Source organism: Coregonus lavaretus (genome assembly GCF_964263955.1).
Source record: "Coregonus lavaretus genome assembly, chromosome: 20".
Classification (NCBI taxonomy): domain Eukaryota; kingdom Metazoa; phylum Chordata; class Actinopteri; order Salmoniformes; family Salmonidae; genus Coregonus; species Coregonus lavaretus.
Window position 1 is genome coordinate 16,345,351 of NC_140007.1, and position 18,150 is coordinate 16,363,500.

The 18,150-nt window shown below is 42.2% G+C and overlaps 1 protein-coding gene across 1 annotated transcript in view; it reads right to left on the bottom strand.

Moving 5' to 3' along the window:
- rtel1 (regulator of telomere elongation helicase 1) overlaps window positions 1–18,150 on the bottom strand; it is a 52,964-nt gene that overhangs the window by 20,115 nt on the left and 14,699 nt on the right. The window contains exons 12-21 of the mRNA XM_084184638.1: window positions 16,933–17,030; window positions 16,576–16,631; window positions 16,098–16,181; window positions 15,898–15,979; window positions 10,965–11,097; window positions 10,589–10,702; window positions 8,940–8,980; window positions 7,834–7,919; window positions 7,168–7,245; window positions 6,923–7,000 (exon numbers count right to left, since the gene is read on the bottom strand). Coding sequence (XP_084040764.1) covers window positions 6,923–7,000; window positions 7,168–7,245; window positions 7,834–7,919; window positions 8,940–8,980; window positions 10,589–10,702; window positions 10,965–11,097; window positions 15,898–15,979; window positions 16,098–16,181; window positions 16,576–16,631; window positions 16,933–17,030 — 850 coding nt within the window. The remainder of the gene's footprint in view (window positions 1–6,922; window positions 7,001–7,167; window positions 7,246–7,833; window positions 7,920–8,939; window positions 8,981–10,588; window positions 10,703–10,964; window positions 11,098–15,897; window positions 15,980–16,097; window positions 16,182–16,575; window positions 16,632–16,932; window positions 17,031–18,150) is intronic.

The window sequence follows — 18,150 nt, forward strand, 5'->3', positions numbered from 1 at the left end:
AAGGTTGCTGTCCACAAAAAGTAGATTATCCGATGAAATGATTACGACGGGACACACTCCAGGAACAAATGTAAGTACATTATTTGTTTTAATAAAGCAATCATAATAACAGAACAGCAGCTTTTTTTCCATGCTGGGAAACGGTTCTCAAACAATGCTGTCATTCTAGGTATGAGCAATGCCAAGAAAAACTGAGGCATTTGTACTGGTTTTTCCTGATTTTCTTTACGCAATACAAACATACACATACAAAGGACAACATACAGACGCACAAACATCAATGACATCATACCTGCCCAGAGACCTGTTCTCACACCTACAGTGGATATAAAATGTATACACACCCCTGTTTAAATGCCAGGTTTTTGTGATGTCAAATAATGAGACAAAGATAGATCACGTCAGAACTTTTTCCACTGTTAATGTGACCTATAATGTGAACAATTCAATTGAAAAACAAACTGGCAAGGATATCTGTTGCATAAGTGTGCACACCCTCTTATAACTGGGGATGTGGCTGTGTTCAGAATTAACCAATCACATTCAAACTCATGTTAAATAGAAGTCATTACACACCTGCCATCATTTAAAGTGACTGGTTAATCACAAATAAAGTTAAACTGTTCTAGTAGGATTTTCCTGACATTTTCTTAGAGCAAAAGCCATGGTCCGCAGAGAGCTTCCAAAGCATCAGAGGGATCTCATTGTTGAAAGATATCAGTCAGGAGAAGGGTACAAAATAATTTCCAAAGCATTACATATACCATGGCACACAGTGAAGACAGTCATCATCAAGTGGAGAAAATATGGCACAACAGAGACATTACCAAGAACTGGACGTCCTTCCAAAATTTATGAAAAGACGAGAAGAAAACTGGTCAGGGAGGCTTCCAAGAGGCCTACAGCAACATTAAAGGAACTGCAGGAATTTCTCGCAAGTACTGGCTGTGTGCTACATGTGACAACAATCTCCCGTATTCTTCATATAAATGGGCTATGGGGTACGATGGCAAGACGGAAGCCTTTTCTTACAAAGAAAAACATCCAAGCCTGGCTGAAGTTTGCAAAAACAAATCATCAAGTCCCCCAAAATCACGTGGGAAAATGTGTTATGGTCTGATGAAACCAAGGTTTAACTTTTTGGCCTTAATTCCAAAAGGTATGTTTGGCGCAAAAACAACACTGCACATCACCCAAAGAACACCATACCCACAGTGAAGCATGGTGGTGGCAGCATCATGCTTTGGGGCTGTTTTTCTTCAGCTGGAACCGGGCCCTTAGTCAGGGTGGAGGGAATTCTGAACAGTTCCATATACCAGGCCATTTTGGCACAAAACCTTCAGGTGTCCATTAGAAAGCTGAAGACGAAGAGGAAGTTCACAACGACCCAAAGCACACATCCAAATCCACAAAAGCTTCACCAGAAGAAGATTAACGTTTTGGAATGGCCCAGCCAGAGCCCAGACCTGAATCCAATTTAACATCTCTGGGGTGATCCAAAGAGGGCTGTGCACAGGAGATGTCCTCGCAATCTGACAGATTTGGAGCGCTTTTGCAAAGAAGAGTGGGCAAATATTGCCACGTCAAGATGTGCCATGCTAATAGACTCCTACCCAAAAAGACTGAGTGCTGTAATAAAATCAAAAGGTGCTTCAACAAAGTATTAGTTTAAGGGTGTGCACACTTATGCAACCAGGTTATTGTGAGTTTTTTTATTTTTCCCCCTCAAAGATTTCAGTTTGTTTTTCAATTGAATTGTTCACGTTATAGGTCACATTAAAAAGGTGGGAAAAGTTCTGACATGATTTATATTTGTCTCATTCTTTTACATCACAAAAACCTGACATTTTAACAGGGGTGTGTATACTTTTTATATCCACTGCATCTCCAGTGACTGCACTACTCTCCGCTACGTCCTCAAATTGCATCACTTTGTTCCTCTCCATCGCCCACGTTCTTTCAATATTTACATAATGAAGCATATGATTTTTCCATTACCTTAACGTTGGAGGATTGGTTGATTTCCAGTTTAAGTATACATTTTTTATAAATAATTGACGAGAACAGTATCGTCCAACCCGTCAGGTATCTCACTTTACCCCAGAGCGGTGCGTGGGTAAAATCACTGGGGAAGCCAAGCCAGGAAAAAATAGCCATATTACAACCTGTGTGATAATTGTGTTGTTTGCGCTATAACCTGTTAGTTCATATGCCTTGCCACCGTGATATATAGGCTTAAGGCCGAGACAATAAGAAGACACAGTGGCAGAATACATTAAAACACACCTGTGTTTCATCACAAAACCGGAGAGCAACATCTGTCCGGTGAAGTCCACAAAGCATATTGCATATAACAAACAGTTACATGACCTACAGCATTGTCAAGCAAGTTAATGTTTCCGACATTTTCAGACCACTAAACAACTATTGATTTAGAACCACGGAGAGTTACCGCAAGTCGCAAGAAAACAGGAGCTGCCTCCACTGTTCCAGCTTTAACATTTCAACATCATCAAATCACCTATGCTTAGTCTAATACAGTCGTGGTCAAAAGTTTTGAGAATGACAAGTATTGGTCTTCACAAAGTTCGCTGCTTCAGTGTTATGATATATTTTTGTCAGATGTTACTATGGTACTGAAGTATAATTACAAGCATTCCATAAGTGTCAAAGGCTTTTATTGACAATTACATTACGTTTATGCAAAGTCAATATTTGCAGTGTTGACCCTTCTTTTTCAAGACCTCTGCAATCCGCCCTGGCATGCTGTCAATTAACTTCTGGGCCACATCCTGACTGATGGCAGCCCATTCTTGCATAATCAATGCTTGGAGTTTGTCAGAATTTGTGGGTTTTTGTTTGTCCACCTGCCTCTTGAGGATTGACCACAAGTTCTCAATGGGATTAAGGTCTGGGGAGTTTCCTGGCCATGGACCCAAAATGTCGATGTTTTGTTCCCCGGGCCACTTAGTTATCACTTTTGCCTTATGGCAAAGTGCTCCATCATGCTGGAAAAAGCATTGGTCGTCACCAAACTGTTCTTGGATGGTTGGGAGAAGTTGCTCTCGGAGGATGTGTTGGTACCATTCTTTATTCATGGCTGTGTTCTTAGGCAAAATTGTGAGTGAGCCCACTCCCTTGGCTGAGAAGCAACCCCACACATTAATGGTCTCAGGATGCTTTACTGTTGGCATGACACAGGACTGATGGTAGTGCTCACCTTGTCTTCTCCGGACAAGGTGTTTTCCGGATACCCCAAACAATCGGAAAGGGGATTCATCAGAGAAAATGACTTTACCTCAGTCCTCAGCAGTCCAATCCCTGTACCTTTTGCAGAATATCAGTCTGTCCCTGATGTTTTTCCTGGAGAGAAGTGGCTTCTTTGCTGCCCTTCTTGACACCAGGACATCCTCCAAAAGTCTTCGCCTCACTGTGCGTGCAGATGCACTCACACCTGCCTGCTGCCAATCCTGAGCAAGCTCTGCACTGGTGGTGCCCCGATCCCGCAGCTGAATCAACTTTAGGAGACGGTCCTGGCGCTTGCTGGACTTTGGCGCCTTCTTCACAACAATTGAACCTCTCTCCTTGAAGTTCTTGATGATCCGATAAATGGTTGATTTAGGTGCAATCTTACTAGCAGCAATATCCTTGCCTGTGAAGCCTTTTTGTGCAAAGCAATGCTGACAGCACGTGTTTCCTTGCAGGTAACCATGGTTAACAGAGGAAGAACAATGATTTCAAGCACCACCCTCCTTTTAAAGCTTCCAGTCTGTTATTCTAACTCAAATCAGCATGAGAGTGATCTCCAGCCTTGTCCTCGTCATCACTCTCACCTGTGTTAACGAGAGAATCACTGACATGATGGCAGCTGGTCCTTTTGTGGCAGGGCTGAAATGCAGTGGAAATTTTTTGGGGGGATTAAGTTCATTTTCATGGCACAGAGGGACTTTGCAATTAATTGCATGACATTCTGGAGTATATGCACATTTCCATCATCAAAACTGAGGCAGCAGACTTTGTGAAAATTAGTATTTGTGTCATTCTCAAAACTTTTGACCACGACTAAAAGATATCAAAAAACGATTTAGTCCAATACCTAACAAAAATATAAACACAGCACGCAACAATTTTAAAGATTTTACTGAGTGTTACAGTTCATATAAGGAAATCAGTCAATTGAAATAAATAAATTAGACCCTAATCTATGGATTTTACATGACTGGGAATACAGATATGCATCTGTTGGTCACAGATACCTTAAAAATAAGGAAGGGGCGTGGAACAGAAAACCAGTCAGTATCTGGTGTGACCACCATTTGCCTCACACGGTGCGACACATCTCCTTCTCATTGAGTTGATCAGACAGTTGATTGTGGCCTGTGGAATATTGTCCCACTCCTCTTCAATGGCTGTGCGAAGTTGCTGGATATTGGCGGGAACTGGAACACGCTGTCGTAGACGTAGATCCAGAGCATCCCAAACATGCTCAATGGGTGGTGAGTATGCAGGCCATGGAAGAACTGGGACATTTTAAGCTTCCAGGAATTGTGTACAGATCCTTGCGACATGGGGCCGTGCATTATCATGCTGAAACATGAGGTGATGGCGGCGGATGAATGGCACAACAATAGGCCTCAGGATCTCGTCACGGTATCGCTGTGCATTAAAATTGCCATTGATAAAATGCAATTGTGTTCATTGTCTGTAGCTTATGCCTGCCAAAAACATAACCCCACCGCCAACATGGGGCACTGTTCAGAACGTTGACATCAGCAAACCACTCGCCCACACGACGCCATACACGCTGTCTGCCATCTGCCCGGTACAGTTGGAACAGGGATTTTCCGTGAAGAGCACACTTCTCCAGCGTGCCAGTGGCCATCGAAGGTGAGCATTTGTCCACTGAAGTCGGTTACGACGCCGAACTGTAGTAGGGTCAAGAACCTGGTGAGGATGACAAGCACGCAGATGAGCTTCCCTGAGATGGTTTCTGACAGTTTGTGCAGAAATTATTTGGTTGTGCAAACCCACAGTTTCATCAGCTGTCCTGGTGGCTGGTCTCAGACGATCCCACAGGTGAAGAAGCCGGATGTGGAGGCCCTGGGCTGGCGTGATTACACGTAGTCTGCGGTTGTGAAGCCGGTTGAATGACGTTGGAGGCAGCTTATGGTAGAGAAATTAACATTATATTCTCTGACAACAGCTCTGGTGGACATTCTTGCAGTAAGCATGCCAATTGCACGCTCCCTCAAAACTTTAGATATCTGTGGCATTGTGTTGTGTGAGAAAACTGCATATTTTAGAGTGGCCTTTTATTGTCCCCACCACAAGGTGCACCTGTGTAATGATCAAGCTGTTTAATCAGCTTCTTGATATGCCACACCGGTCAGGTGGATGGATTATCTTGGCAAAGCAGAAATGCTCACAAACAGGAATGTAAACAAACGTGTGTACAAAATCTTTGAGAAATAAGCTTTTTGTGCATATGGAACATTTCTGGGATCTTTTATTTCAGCTCATGAAACATGAGACCAACACTTTACATGTTGCGTTTATATTTTTGTTCAGTGTGTGATGTGGCTGTCCATGCTACTGATTTATGTGTGTGTGCGTGCTTGCAAGTAAAAAAAAAACAGAACCGAAACGGTCTATGAATCAGTCATACAGTAGCCTACACTCTTGTTTTTGTTGTCCTAGGCTACCTAGCTTAAATTGTTGCTCGCTAGCCTAACTTCCTTTCAGGGGCAACAATTAGCCAGCTAGTTAACATTAGCCTACTACATCAAGCTACATATTGAACTTCCGTCCTCTCAGGCAAGGGCCCAATGTATGAATTTATGGTTGGATCAGAATCGCCGTTATAAATCATTGATTGGCCAGTACGGAGAATTAAGTAAAGTCCAAATCCCTATCTCCATCCAGGACTAATTTAGGAAAGAGTCCATTTTAGATAGCTAGCTAACCACCAGAGGTCAACAATACAACAATTGACGACAACTATTTTTCTGTCAATGACGTTTGGTTATTGTTGTGATGTGATTGGTGTGAAGCCAAATCCAAACTGGCTTCCCTTTAAACTTTTTTTTGGGTGTGCCAGGAGCATTCACAGTTGAGCTCGGTTAGTTTAGCTTAACGCTGATTGGCTATTATTGGATTTTTTTTAAATATCAAGGGAGGCCAAATGCTCGCTGGCTTCCCTTGCATTCAATCGCAGCAACAATATCCTACTCTTTTTGACCAGACAGGATCAGATAGATGGGCTACACATACTGAGACAGAGGGGCACTGTTTCGCTCGCTCGGATGCTTTCTCCTGTGAGATACATTCAGCCTCTTGCGAATTGAAGGAAAGTTATGAAACACAGAGAGATGAAAGATCAAATAATTTATGCTTTTTTTCTTGGAAGTTCTTTGGGGGAAGCCTGGCTTCCCTTGACATCCATGAATGCACACCACTGCTGCACCCTTATATGGCATGTCTTGAAATATGCAGACAGACAGATTAAAAAGCAAATTTAGATTGTAATACTTCAGACAGCCAACTTGCTAACTCCGCCAATAACTTTGACTTTATAGCATTCCCAGAAGGCGACTGTCAAATTTGTGAATTTGGTCTCGTATAATAAAGTGTGCTGGTTTTTCCAATGAGGGCTGGTGACATTCTGCTTTACCAAATCAGGAAATGCTGTGTTGACATTACAAATCAGGTAGCATGCTATGTTTCCCTAACATGACGACGTTAGGTCATGGAGCGTAAGCAGTAACCTTTTAGTAGAAGTGATTTAAAGTATGTTTTGGAGGATAGTATGTGAGTGGGCGACTATCTGAACCAGTAAGTGCTATAAAGCCATCAGAGCAGAGGAAGTACCTTAGGCAGGGATATGGGGAAGTCAGACTCACCATGACAAACAAGCAGGTCTTACCTTTCCACGACAGACCGCAAAGAAGCTGCCCCCTTTAGAATTCGAGTCATTGACTTTGTCATAATAACCATCAATTATCTAGACAAAAGGGAAATGGGTGTGGGTTAAGTTAGCTTTGCTGTACTAAAGATAGCACAGGAGAAACATTTCCATGATGACTGTCATTTACTGCAACTCTGTCACGCAACTGCAGGTAGTGACAGAGTACATGCAGCGTTTAGCGTGGGACTGTCTGTAGCACTGACCTCCGTGAACGTCCCCTTTCCCCTAGGCTCCACAAACATGGGCTTTATGTTTTCAATGCGGTCGGCATGCCCGTTTGCCTGGGGACAAAGCAGGCATAGAAGAGCATGTTATTATATTAGGTAAGACCAGAGGACTCATCACAGGCTCAGCATTACTGTAATGAAGCAGGAGGATCCCCTACACCTATAAGGTCTTTAAATTATGATTTATCACACCGCTTGTCTTCCGCCGTCTAGGCAACATACACTGCTTTGGATCTGGTCCCATGCCTGCTCCAGGATTGAATTTCTGCATTACTGTGATGTCATTGTCCAGACCTTCGTAATATAAAAGACCTTGCCCTACAGACACCTTGCATCCACGCAGTATGGGCTGAAGCAAACAACTGTTGCCATGTGCTGGTAACCATAGAAGTGTAGAGTCGGCTTCAGCACATACTGTATGGATACAAGGCTACCTCTACATCAGGCCTGGGGTCAATTCAATACAAACTCATTCGCAGCAGGAAATGGATTGATATTCAAATCCTAACCTGAAAAGTACTTTCATAGAAGAAAAAAAAGGGCAATTATCAACGTATGGGTGGAATTTCTAATAAGTTGCTGAATGGAGGGCGTTCAAATGGTGACAGCCTCTTTCCTGAGGGATCCCTGAGCTGCACTCACCCTCCAGAACTCCAGCGTCTTGTCCATCACGGGGTAAGAGGGGAAGAACACCAGCAAACCGTGAGGGACCACGCGGCCCAGATTCACTGCAGAAAGAAAAAGGTGAAAGAATGACAGTTAAGGTAATTTAGTAGAATGGGTTGTGTCCAGTATGTTTCTCGAGCCAATGCTATCTAGCATTAGAGCAATGGCTGGAAGTCTAGTGCAACTACCTTTAACTTCCTTCATACTGGACACAGAGACATACAAATGGTATCCACGAGTTCATCTGACTCTGGGGAAGTAGATAAAAGGGCATCGTTGCCAAAATTCCGAAGTATCCCTTTAATATACCCCTCCCCGATAACAATTTGCCACTGGAGGTAATGCTCAAGGTCTTTGTATATCTCTGTAGAGTGATTTTCAAGGCATTTACACCAATGACATGAAACTTAGAGACACACATTATACAAGTTCTAAAAAATGTTTTTATTAATCTATTAAATACTTTTGTTCACTTTGGACCATTGAAAATAACAGATGGATATCTCTAAATCACCAAAACATCTCAATACTGGGACAAGTCAATTTGCTTACCCTAAGTACTTTAAACAATGCATATATTTACATTTTACATTTACATTTTAGTCATTTAGCAGACGCTCTTATCCAGAGCGACTTACAGTTAGTGAATGCATACATGTTTTTTTTTTTGTTTTTTTTATACTGGCCCCCTGTGGGAAACGAACCCACATCCCTGCCGGCCAAACCCTCCCCTACCTTGGACGACGCTGGACCAATTGTGCGCCGCCCATGGGTCTCCCGGTCGCAGCCGGCTGCGACAGAGCCTGGACTCGAACCAGGATCTCTAGTGGCACAGCTAGCACTGCGATGCAGTGCCTTAGACCACTGCGCCACTCAGGAGTTATATAACGTTTTGCAGTATAAAAAGGACTTGCATTATGTTTTATCATTGATAAACATTGCAATATAAACAAAACAAAAACATGTATGATGTGTAACTATTTGTCACTTAACAGTGTTTTTCATGGTTGCATAGGCAAGGGACACAAATGCCACCGCAATTCAAGAACGACACATTAATTTGTAGGATATGTTTGTCTTACCAACAGTGTTCCCTAAAGATGCCATGTTTTCAGGGACAAACCTTTGAAACAAATAGTGAATTTGTGTTAATTAAGCTAAAATTATATAATCATATATACAGTGCCTTCGGAAAGTATTCAGACCCCTTGAAATTTTCCACATTTTGTTACAGCCTTATTAAAAAAAATGAATTAAATAAATAAAAATCCTCTGCAATCTACACACAATACCCCATAATGACAAAGCGAATACAGGTTTTCAGAATTGTTGCAAATGTATTAAAATTTAAAAACCGGAAATACCTTATTTACATAAGTATTGAGACCCTTTGCTATGAGACTCGAAATTGAGCTCAGGTGGATCCTGTTTCCATTGATTATCCTTGAGATGTTTCTACAACTTGATTGGAGTACACCTGTGGTAAATTCAATTGATTGGACATGATTTGGAAAGGAACACAGATGAGGTCAAAGGGATTGTCTGTAGAGCTCCGAGACAGGATTGTGTCGAGGCACAGATCTGGGGAAGGGTCCCAAAATATTTCTGCAGCATTGAAGGTCCCCAAGAACACAGTGGCCTCCATCATTCTTAAATGGAAGAAGTTTGGAACCACCACGACTCTTCCTAGAGCTGGCCGCCCGGCCAAACTGAGCATTCGGGGGAGAAGGGCCTTGGTCAGGGAGGTGACCAAGAACCCGATGGTCACTCTGACAGAGCTCTAGAGTTCCTCTGTCGAGATGAGAGAACCTTCCATAAGGACAACCATCTCTGCAGCACTCCACCAATCAGGCCTTTATGGTAGAGTGGCCAGACGGAAGCCACTCCTCAGTAAAATGCACATGACAGCCCGCTTAGAGTTTGCCAAAAGGCACCTAAAGGACTCTCAGACCATGAGAAACAAGATTCTCTGGTCTGATGAAACCAAGATTGAACTCTTTGGCCTGAATGCCAAGTGTCACGTCTGGAGGAAACCTGGAACCATCCCTACGGTGAAGCATGGTGGTGGCAGCATCATGCCGTGGGGATGTTTTTCAGCGGCAGCGACTGGGAGACTAGTCAGGATCGAGGCAAAGATGAACGGAGCAAAGTACAGAGAGATCCTTGATGAAAACCTGCTGCAGAGCGCTCAGGACCTCCGACTGGGATGAAGGTTCGCCTTCCAACAGGACAACAACCCTAAGCACACAGCCAAGACCACGCAGGAGTGGCTTCGGGACAAGTCTCTGAATGTCCTTGAGTGGCCCAGCCAGAGCCCGGACTTGAACCCGATCGAACATCTCTGGAGAGACCTGAAAATAGCTGTGCAGTGACACTCCCCATCCAACCTGAAAGAGCTTGAGTGGATCTGCAGAGAAGAATAAGAGAAGCTCCCCAAATACAGGTGTGCCAAGCTTGTAATGTCATACCCAAGAATACTTGATGCTGTAATGGGGCTTCAACAAAGTACTGAGTAAAGGGTCTGAATACTTATGTAAATGTGATAAACCTGTTTTTGCTTTGTCATTATGGGGTATTGTGTGTAGATTGATGAGGGGAAAAAACAATTTAATCAATTTTAGAATAAGGCTGTAATGTAATGAAATGTGGAAAAAGTCAAGGGGTCTGAATACTTTCCGAAGGCACTGTATATCACCCCAGAGAGGGTAGTCACAGCGGTGGAGGTGCCCACCTGCGGTCAAACGCTGAACTGAGCTGCACGCTGTCTGGACCGCGGTCGATTATGCTGACAAAGATCTGATCATGCTGAATCACATGGGGGTTCTCCAGGCATACTGGAAAGGGACTGTGGGGGCAAGAGGTCAGGAGAAGAAGTGAAACCCAAAAAAGGAAACCCCAGTCAGTAGAAAACACCAAAAACAGAACTGTCTCTATATGGTCTGGACAAGTCCGCTATATGACCAACATGTGAATGACATCACACCTTTTACACCAGCACTTTAGGTGATGAACAAAGTTTATGGCTAATTTCATGTTGTAGCTTTTTCCCCTCTGTGTGTGTGTGGTTGACAGATGACTCACAGTCGGAGACGATGACACACACTCACATTTGCATTTCGGACGTGAACGAGGACAGAGGGGCGAGTGTACCGCTGGTAAGGATGATGCTGCGCACGCCCTGTCTCACCAGCTCCTGCATGCTGAATCCAGGCGAGAAGCACCAGTAACTCAGAACATTTCCTGGAATACACCACCAGAAAACATTACATCAACAATGGTTACCCAAAATCATAAAACACCATGGTACATCATTCAACCTGGGAACTCGGTCCAAACATTTACATTTTAGTCATTTAGCAGACGCTCTTATCCAGAGCGACTTACAGTTAGTGAGTGCATACATTATTTTAAAAAATCATACTGGCCCCCCGTGGGAATCGAACCCACAACCCTGGCGTTGCAAACGCCATGCTCAACCAACTGAGTTACATCCCTGCCGGCCATTCCCTCCCTTACCCTGGGCCAATTGTGCGCCGCCCCATGGGTCTCCCGGTCGCGGCCGGCTACGACAGAGCCTGGATTCGAACCAGGATCTCTAGTGGCACAGCTAGCACTGCAATGCAGTGCCTTAGACCACTGCGCCACTCGCAAACATGAGCGCAGATGTCCATAAATCTGTCTAACTTGGTTGCCTGCAAACAACAGATTATTTTGGTTGGAGAATGGCCAAGCAAGTGACCGATTTATTCAGATTTTCTTCAACGAGGAGAGCAGTGGACTGCTATTTGACGTAGCTCAAACTCAGTGCTTAAAGCTATATAATGTACCGGGATCTCAATCTCAACCTGCAAGACAAATGCCTTTATTCACAAATCATCTCAGAGCAGGAGTGCTGATCACTGAGACGCTTGGTACATACAGCCCCAGGTCCCCCTGTCCATATAATCTTATTCATTATGATCTAAAAGGCCAAACTGATACTAAAATCAGCACTCCTACACTGACACACTTTGTGAATACAGAATGAGATCTCAATGCTTAAAACACACTCATGAAACAACATGTTTCCATTAGATACAGTGCCTTCTAGGGTTGGGCAATGTCTGGAACGACACATCATCCCATTGCCCTGTCTAAACATCGTTGCTACACGATTGTATGAGCTATTTATTTTTTTACCTGGGACAGGGGAAAGCAGGTCATTGCGTTGCCTAGCAATGCTATAAACAAACTGTAATGCAGCCTGTGTCATGCACAAAACACCAATTAAAGTCTATTCAGACTATAATGTGGAAATCATCTTACCAATATTGTATTTTCTTGTGTGCAAATAAATAAATATGAACCAATCATATGGTGATATGTGGTACCGATAACTGAATGGTGATTTGGAACCAAACGTTGTGTGATACGAGACCCTTTCAATGGTGATTTCGGACAATTTAAACTGAGATTGAGTGCGCTTGTTCACCATAGAAGACATCACTGGGCAGTCTTCTTGGGAGAGCTAATTAGCTTAATTTGTAGCCTATCCAAATGTGGGATATTATTTTTATAGGCAACATTAATTTTTTGTTCCCCGTTATCAAAAGTACTACTGTGGGAGCTTATGTAAAGCCCGTTGCGCAATTCAAGGATTTGAATAAACACTTCCACAATCATATACATATCTGTTTAGAAGTTTAACTTGTACAAGTAACGTTTACTGCAAATGTTACTGAATTAAATTTGTATTTAGTGTAGGCCTATATTATTGGCTGTTTGGTTAGCAAGGATTTTCCTGCGGCACACAACTTTTTTTTCCTAAAGCTTTGGTCAGGTGGAGGCCAGAAACTTATAAGGTTTGTTTAAACTTCCCATTTGATTTTTCTATCTTGCAATTGTTGGTTCTCTCTCTCATTATTACCATATCATGTTTTTATTTAGGCTATTCACAAACATAACGTTCTGAGAAAGAACTCTGTTACTGGCCTCCTAGATTCATTTGAAAGTTGATCATGAAAGATATGCTTAGACCAACAAGTCACATTCAAATAAAGTGAGGATTGGGACAAAATGGGAAATTAAGCTTTAAAACAAGCCAGACAAAGGATTGTCTGCTGCAAAAGGCCCATGATCATCCGAAATTGGAGAGGTGAGCGAGAGAAAGGTTATCTGACATTTTGCGCAGATTTTGGCACTCTCTGCTCCGTCTACAATCTACATTGATTAAAGGCCTACTCTTGCATTATGTTAATAAACTCAGCAAAAAAAGAAACGTCCTCTCACTGTCAACTGCGTTTATTTTCAGCAAACTTAACATGTGTAAATATTTGTGTGAACATAACAAGATTCAACAACAGACATAAACTGAACAAGTTCCACAGACATGTGACTAACAGAAATTGAATAATGTGTCCCTGAACAAAGTGGGGGTCAAAATCAAAAGTAACAGTCAGTATCTGGTGTGGCCACCAGCTGCATTAAGTACTGCAGTGCATCTCCTCCTCATGGACTGCACCAGATTTGCCAGTTCTTGCTGTGAGATGTTACCCCTCTCTTTCACCAAGGCACCTGCAAGTTCCTGGACATTTCTGGGGGGGAATGGCCCTAGCCCTCACCCTCCGATCCAACAGGTCCCAGACGTGCTCAATGGGATTGAGATCCGGCCTCTTCGCTGGCCATGGCAGAACACTGACATTCCTGTCTTGCAGGAAATCACGCACAGAACGAGCAGTATGGCTGGTGGCATTGTCATGCTGGAGGGTCAGGTCAGGATGAGCGAATTCGACCATCACCCCTGGTGAGACAAAACCGCGACTCGTCAGTGAAGAGCACTTTTTGCCAGTCCTGTCTGGTCCAGCGACGGTGGGTTTGTGCCCATAGGCGACGTTGTTGCCGGTGATGTCTGGTGAGGATCTGCCTTACAACAGGCCTACAAGCCCTCAGTCCAGCCTCTCTCAGTCTATTGCGGACAGTCTGAGCACTGATGGAGGGATTGTGCGTTCCTGGTGTAACTCGGGCAGTTGTTGTTGCCATCCTGTACCTGTCCCATAGGTGTGATGTTCGGATGTACCGATCCTGTGCAGGTGTTGTTACACATGGTCTGACACTGCGAGGATGATCAGCTGTCCGTCCTGTCTCCCTGTAGTGCTGTCTTAGGCGTCTCACAGTACGGACATTGCAATTTATTGCCCTGGCCACATCTGCAGTCCTCATGCCTCCTTGCAGCATGCCTAAGGCACGTTCACGCAGATGAGCAGGGACCCTGGGTATCTTTCTTTTGGTGTTTTTCATAGTCAGTAGAAAGGCCTCTTTAGTGTCCTAAGTTTTCATAACTGTGACCTTAATTGCCTACCGTCTGTAAGCTGTTAGTGTCTCAACGACCGTTCCACAGGTGCATGTTCATTAATTGTTTATGGTTCATTGAACAACATTTACATCATTTAGCAGACGCTCTTATCCAGAGCGACTTACAAATGGGTGCATTGAACTTATGATAGCCAGTGGGACAGCTCAATTTCGAGTCTCATAGCAAAGGGTCTGAATACATAAGGTATTTCTGTTTTTTATTTATTTGCAAACATTTCTAAATACCTGTTTTCGTTTTGTCATTATGGGGTATTGTGTGTAGATTGCTGAGGATTTTTATTTTTTAATCAATTTTAGAATAAGGCTGTAACGTATCCAAATGTGGAATAAGTCAAGGGGTCTGAATACTTTCCGAAGGTACTGTATATACTGTACTCCTAGGGAGTATTAACCCATTTGTCTAGGCAACTTGAGATCTGTGTTCATAGAGTTACTGTTGGATCCATTTATGAAAAAGCCTATGTTTATTATTTTGAAAAGAAAAAAGGATATGTATATGAAAATACTTACCTTTATGTTTGAAGAAATGTCCTTTATTATAAAAACAATATCTACCTGTGGTGGTCAGTGCCGTTTCAGATGAGGGATGACGATAATTGTGTTTTTTTATGAGCATGGCCTTATTTCTATTACAGCATATTGGATGACTGTCATTCATATTCCATTCACCCAGCTCAATGTAATGTCGATAGGTTTGGGCTACTACATGATACTTGAATTTTCCCTATACCCATCATGAGGTTGCTACAACCTAGCCTATGAATGAAAGTTTACAACGTAGGTGCACAGGTCCAGAGAAATGTGAGTAATCAAGTTGACAGACTGACACATTCAATACTGCCTTGCACACTCTTGCCTGCATCTAGCTGATCTAGGGTGTAATCATTAGTCCAATCATTAGAGTTTCTATTGGAAAAATTAAGTTATGTTTATTGCAGTTTCGTTCCGTTTGCTTCCATTTAAGAAAAGTTTTTCTACAGAATCAGTGGAATGAATACACCCCTGATCACACGCAAAGACAAGTTCACTTTGATAGCAAAGAGCATGATCACTTTGCTCGTTGTAATTCCTTCTCATTGTAATCTTCCGCTCACCTTTTCCCTTCGCTTGTGGACTTCAGTGCACAACACATCAGCTGTCTGTGACCAGGCGAAAAAACCTTTCCAAGCCAAACCTTCATATCATAACCGCTACACACAGCCTACATCGTTGTCACCATATTAGCTAGCTAACGTCATAGTCAACATAGCTAATAGAACTGACGCATTAGTAAACCCGCTACAATCATGCAGTACAGTGTACAGTCAGCAAACAGTTTAGCATTTATACCGGCGGGCCCCAGTGGCAATAAATTAAGAAAACCAAAAACTTCGCTTGACTTGGAAGACTTCCAGTTTTGCATAGCCATAGCCAGCTAGCTAACATAGCATCCCTCTCTGAGCCAGGTGTTTGAGTAGGCTAAACTAGCTAGCTGTATTCGCTAAGTATGAAAATGTATGCACTTACTACTCGCTCTGGATAACAGCGTCTGCTAAATGACAAATGTAAAATGTCAAGTGAGTAACCTTTCTTTGGAAATCACGTGGTAACCCGTCCCCGGTTTGAAATGGCTATAGAAGTTTTGATTTTGACACAAGTCACTACAGTTACAACAGAGTCCTCAAATGAAAGACTGACACGGACTGTTACCTTGTTTTTTGGAGGAAGATGAAGACCACACGTCAGTATTTTGTTTTTTCTTATGATGGCTGGTGTCTTTATGGATATGGACCTGTGACAGTGGACATGTGCCAAAACAGTATTAAAACCATGGTTCAAATGTACAATTCTGATTGACATTGGTATTTCCAGATACAGATGTGGTAGTGACTCCAGTGCCTATTACACACCTTAAATTTAGTGGTGGTGGATTGCATGTTGGGCGGCATGTTTGCACATTTGTTGCCCTCTTGTGTATCAACGCAGAACACCAGCTAGTGAGAGAAAATATGAAAAGAAGAGAAAGATAAGAAAATACATGACACAGTATTGCACATTGGACATAAATTGATATATTTTTAAAACAAGGACATTGTTCCTGATCTAATGCAGTGATTTTGCTTTATTTCAATCACATCTCCCTTATCTAATTCCTCTCTATCATCCCCTTCTTCTTTCTTTCTTCTCCTGATCATGTTTCTTTTTTTCCCTCTTTCCCATCTGTAGGACAGGAAACCCTCTGAAAATCAATAGGTCTGAGAAGTGCTCAACATCTTTCAATTCCAATGTATTGTTGTTACATCTGCACATTTAGTATACAAATGTTATTAAAAATACATACATTAAGTATTTTTAAGGGAAAAATAATGCTTTAAAAGTGCACCAAACCTGAATTATATCTGCCAATTTCTGTAATCCAGTTGTGTTCATGAATATGCCTGGTTCTGTTAAAATAAATAAACACAGATAGTTAGTGATGGCGATGATACTATGTTCAGACAGTCAGCATTCGAATGACAATGTAAGGTACTAGAAAAGGCAGTGAAAAGCAAATAATGGAAAGCGCAACTTGAATCCTAATACGACAATGACTCAGGACTTGAGACAAGCGGACATACAGTAGCTCAATAATGTTTTAGAAATTTTAATTTTCATTGAATGAGCTTTCAAAATTTTAGATTTGAATTTGATATCACATCAAGAATGGCTGAATAAAGGGGGAGCCATATGAATAGACAGACTCACTTCCAGCCAGATATCCAGTGATCTGCTCCAGGGCTTCAAAGATGGGCGTCTTTGTGTCGAATGTGAGGTGAGCCTTCTGGAACAACTCGTAGATGAAGCTGAGAGGGATGTTTTAAAGTGTACAAAATGTGGATGAGTGCTTTATACAGTGCCTTCAGAAAGTATTCATACCCCTTGACTTATTCCACATTTTGTTGTGTTACAGCCTGAAATCTATATGGATAAAAAAAATTAAAAAATCCCCTCACCCATCTACACCCAATAACCCATAATGACAAAGTGAAAACATGTTTTAAGAAATGTTTGCAAATCTATTGAAAAAGAAATACAGAAATATCCATTTACATAAGTATTCACACACTTGAGTCAATACATGTCAGAATCACCTTTGACAGAGATTACAGCTGGGAGTCTTTCTGGGTAAGTCTAAGAGCTTTGCACAACTGGATTGTACAATATTTGCAATTTCTTTAAAATATTCATCAAGCTCGTTGTTGATAATTGCTAGACAGCCATTTTCAAGTCTTGCCATAGATTTTCAAGCAGATTTAAGTCAAAACTGTAACTAGGCCACTCAGGAACATTCAATGTCGTCTTGGTAAGCAACTCCAGTGTATATTTGGCCTTGTGTTTTAGGTTTTAGTGCTCCTGAAAAGGTGAATATCTCCCAGTGTCTGTTGGAAAGGACACTGAACCAGGTCTTCCTCTAGGATTTTGCCTGCGCTTAGTCTATTTAGTTTATTTAAAAAAACCCGACTTAGTCATTGCCGATGACAAGCATACCTATAACATGATGCAGCCACCACCATGCTTGGAAATATGAAGAGGGGTACTCAGTTATGAGTTGTGTTGGATTTGCCCCAAACATTACGCTTTGTATTCAGGACATGAAGTTCATTTCTTTGCCACATTTGCAGTTTTACTTTAGTGCCTTATTGTAAACAGGATGCATGTTTTAGAACATTCTGTACAGGCTTAGTTATTTTCAATCTGTTATTTAGGTTAGTATTGTGGAGTATCTACAATGTTGTTGATCCATCCTTAGTTTTGTCCTATCACAGCCATTAAAATCAGTAACTGTTTTAAAGTCACCATTGGCTCATGGTGAAATCACTGAGTAGTTTCCTTCATTCCGGCAAATTAGTTATGAAGGACGCCTGTATCTTTGTAGTGACTGGGTGTATTAATACAACATCCAAAGTGTAATTAATAACTTCA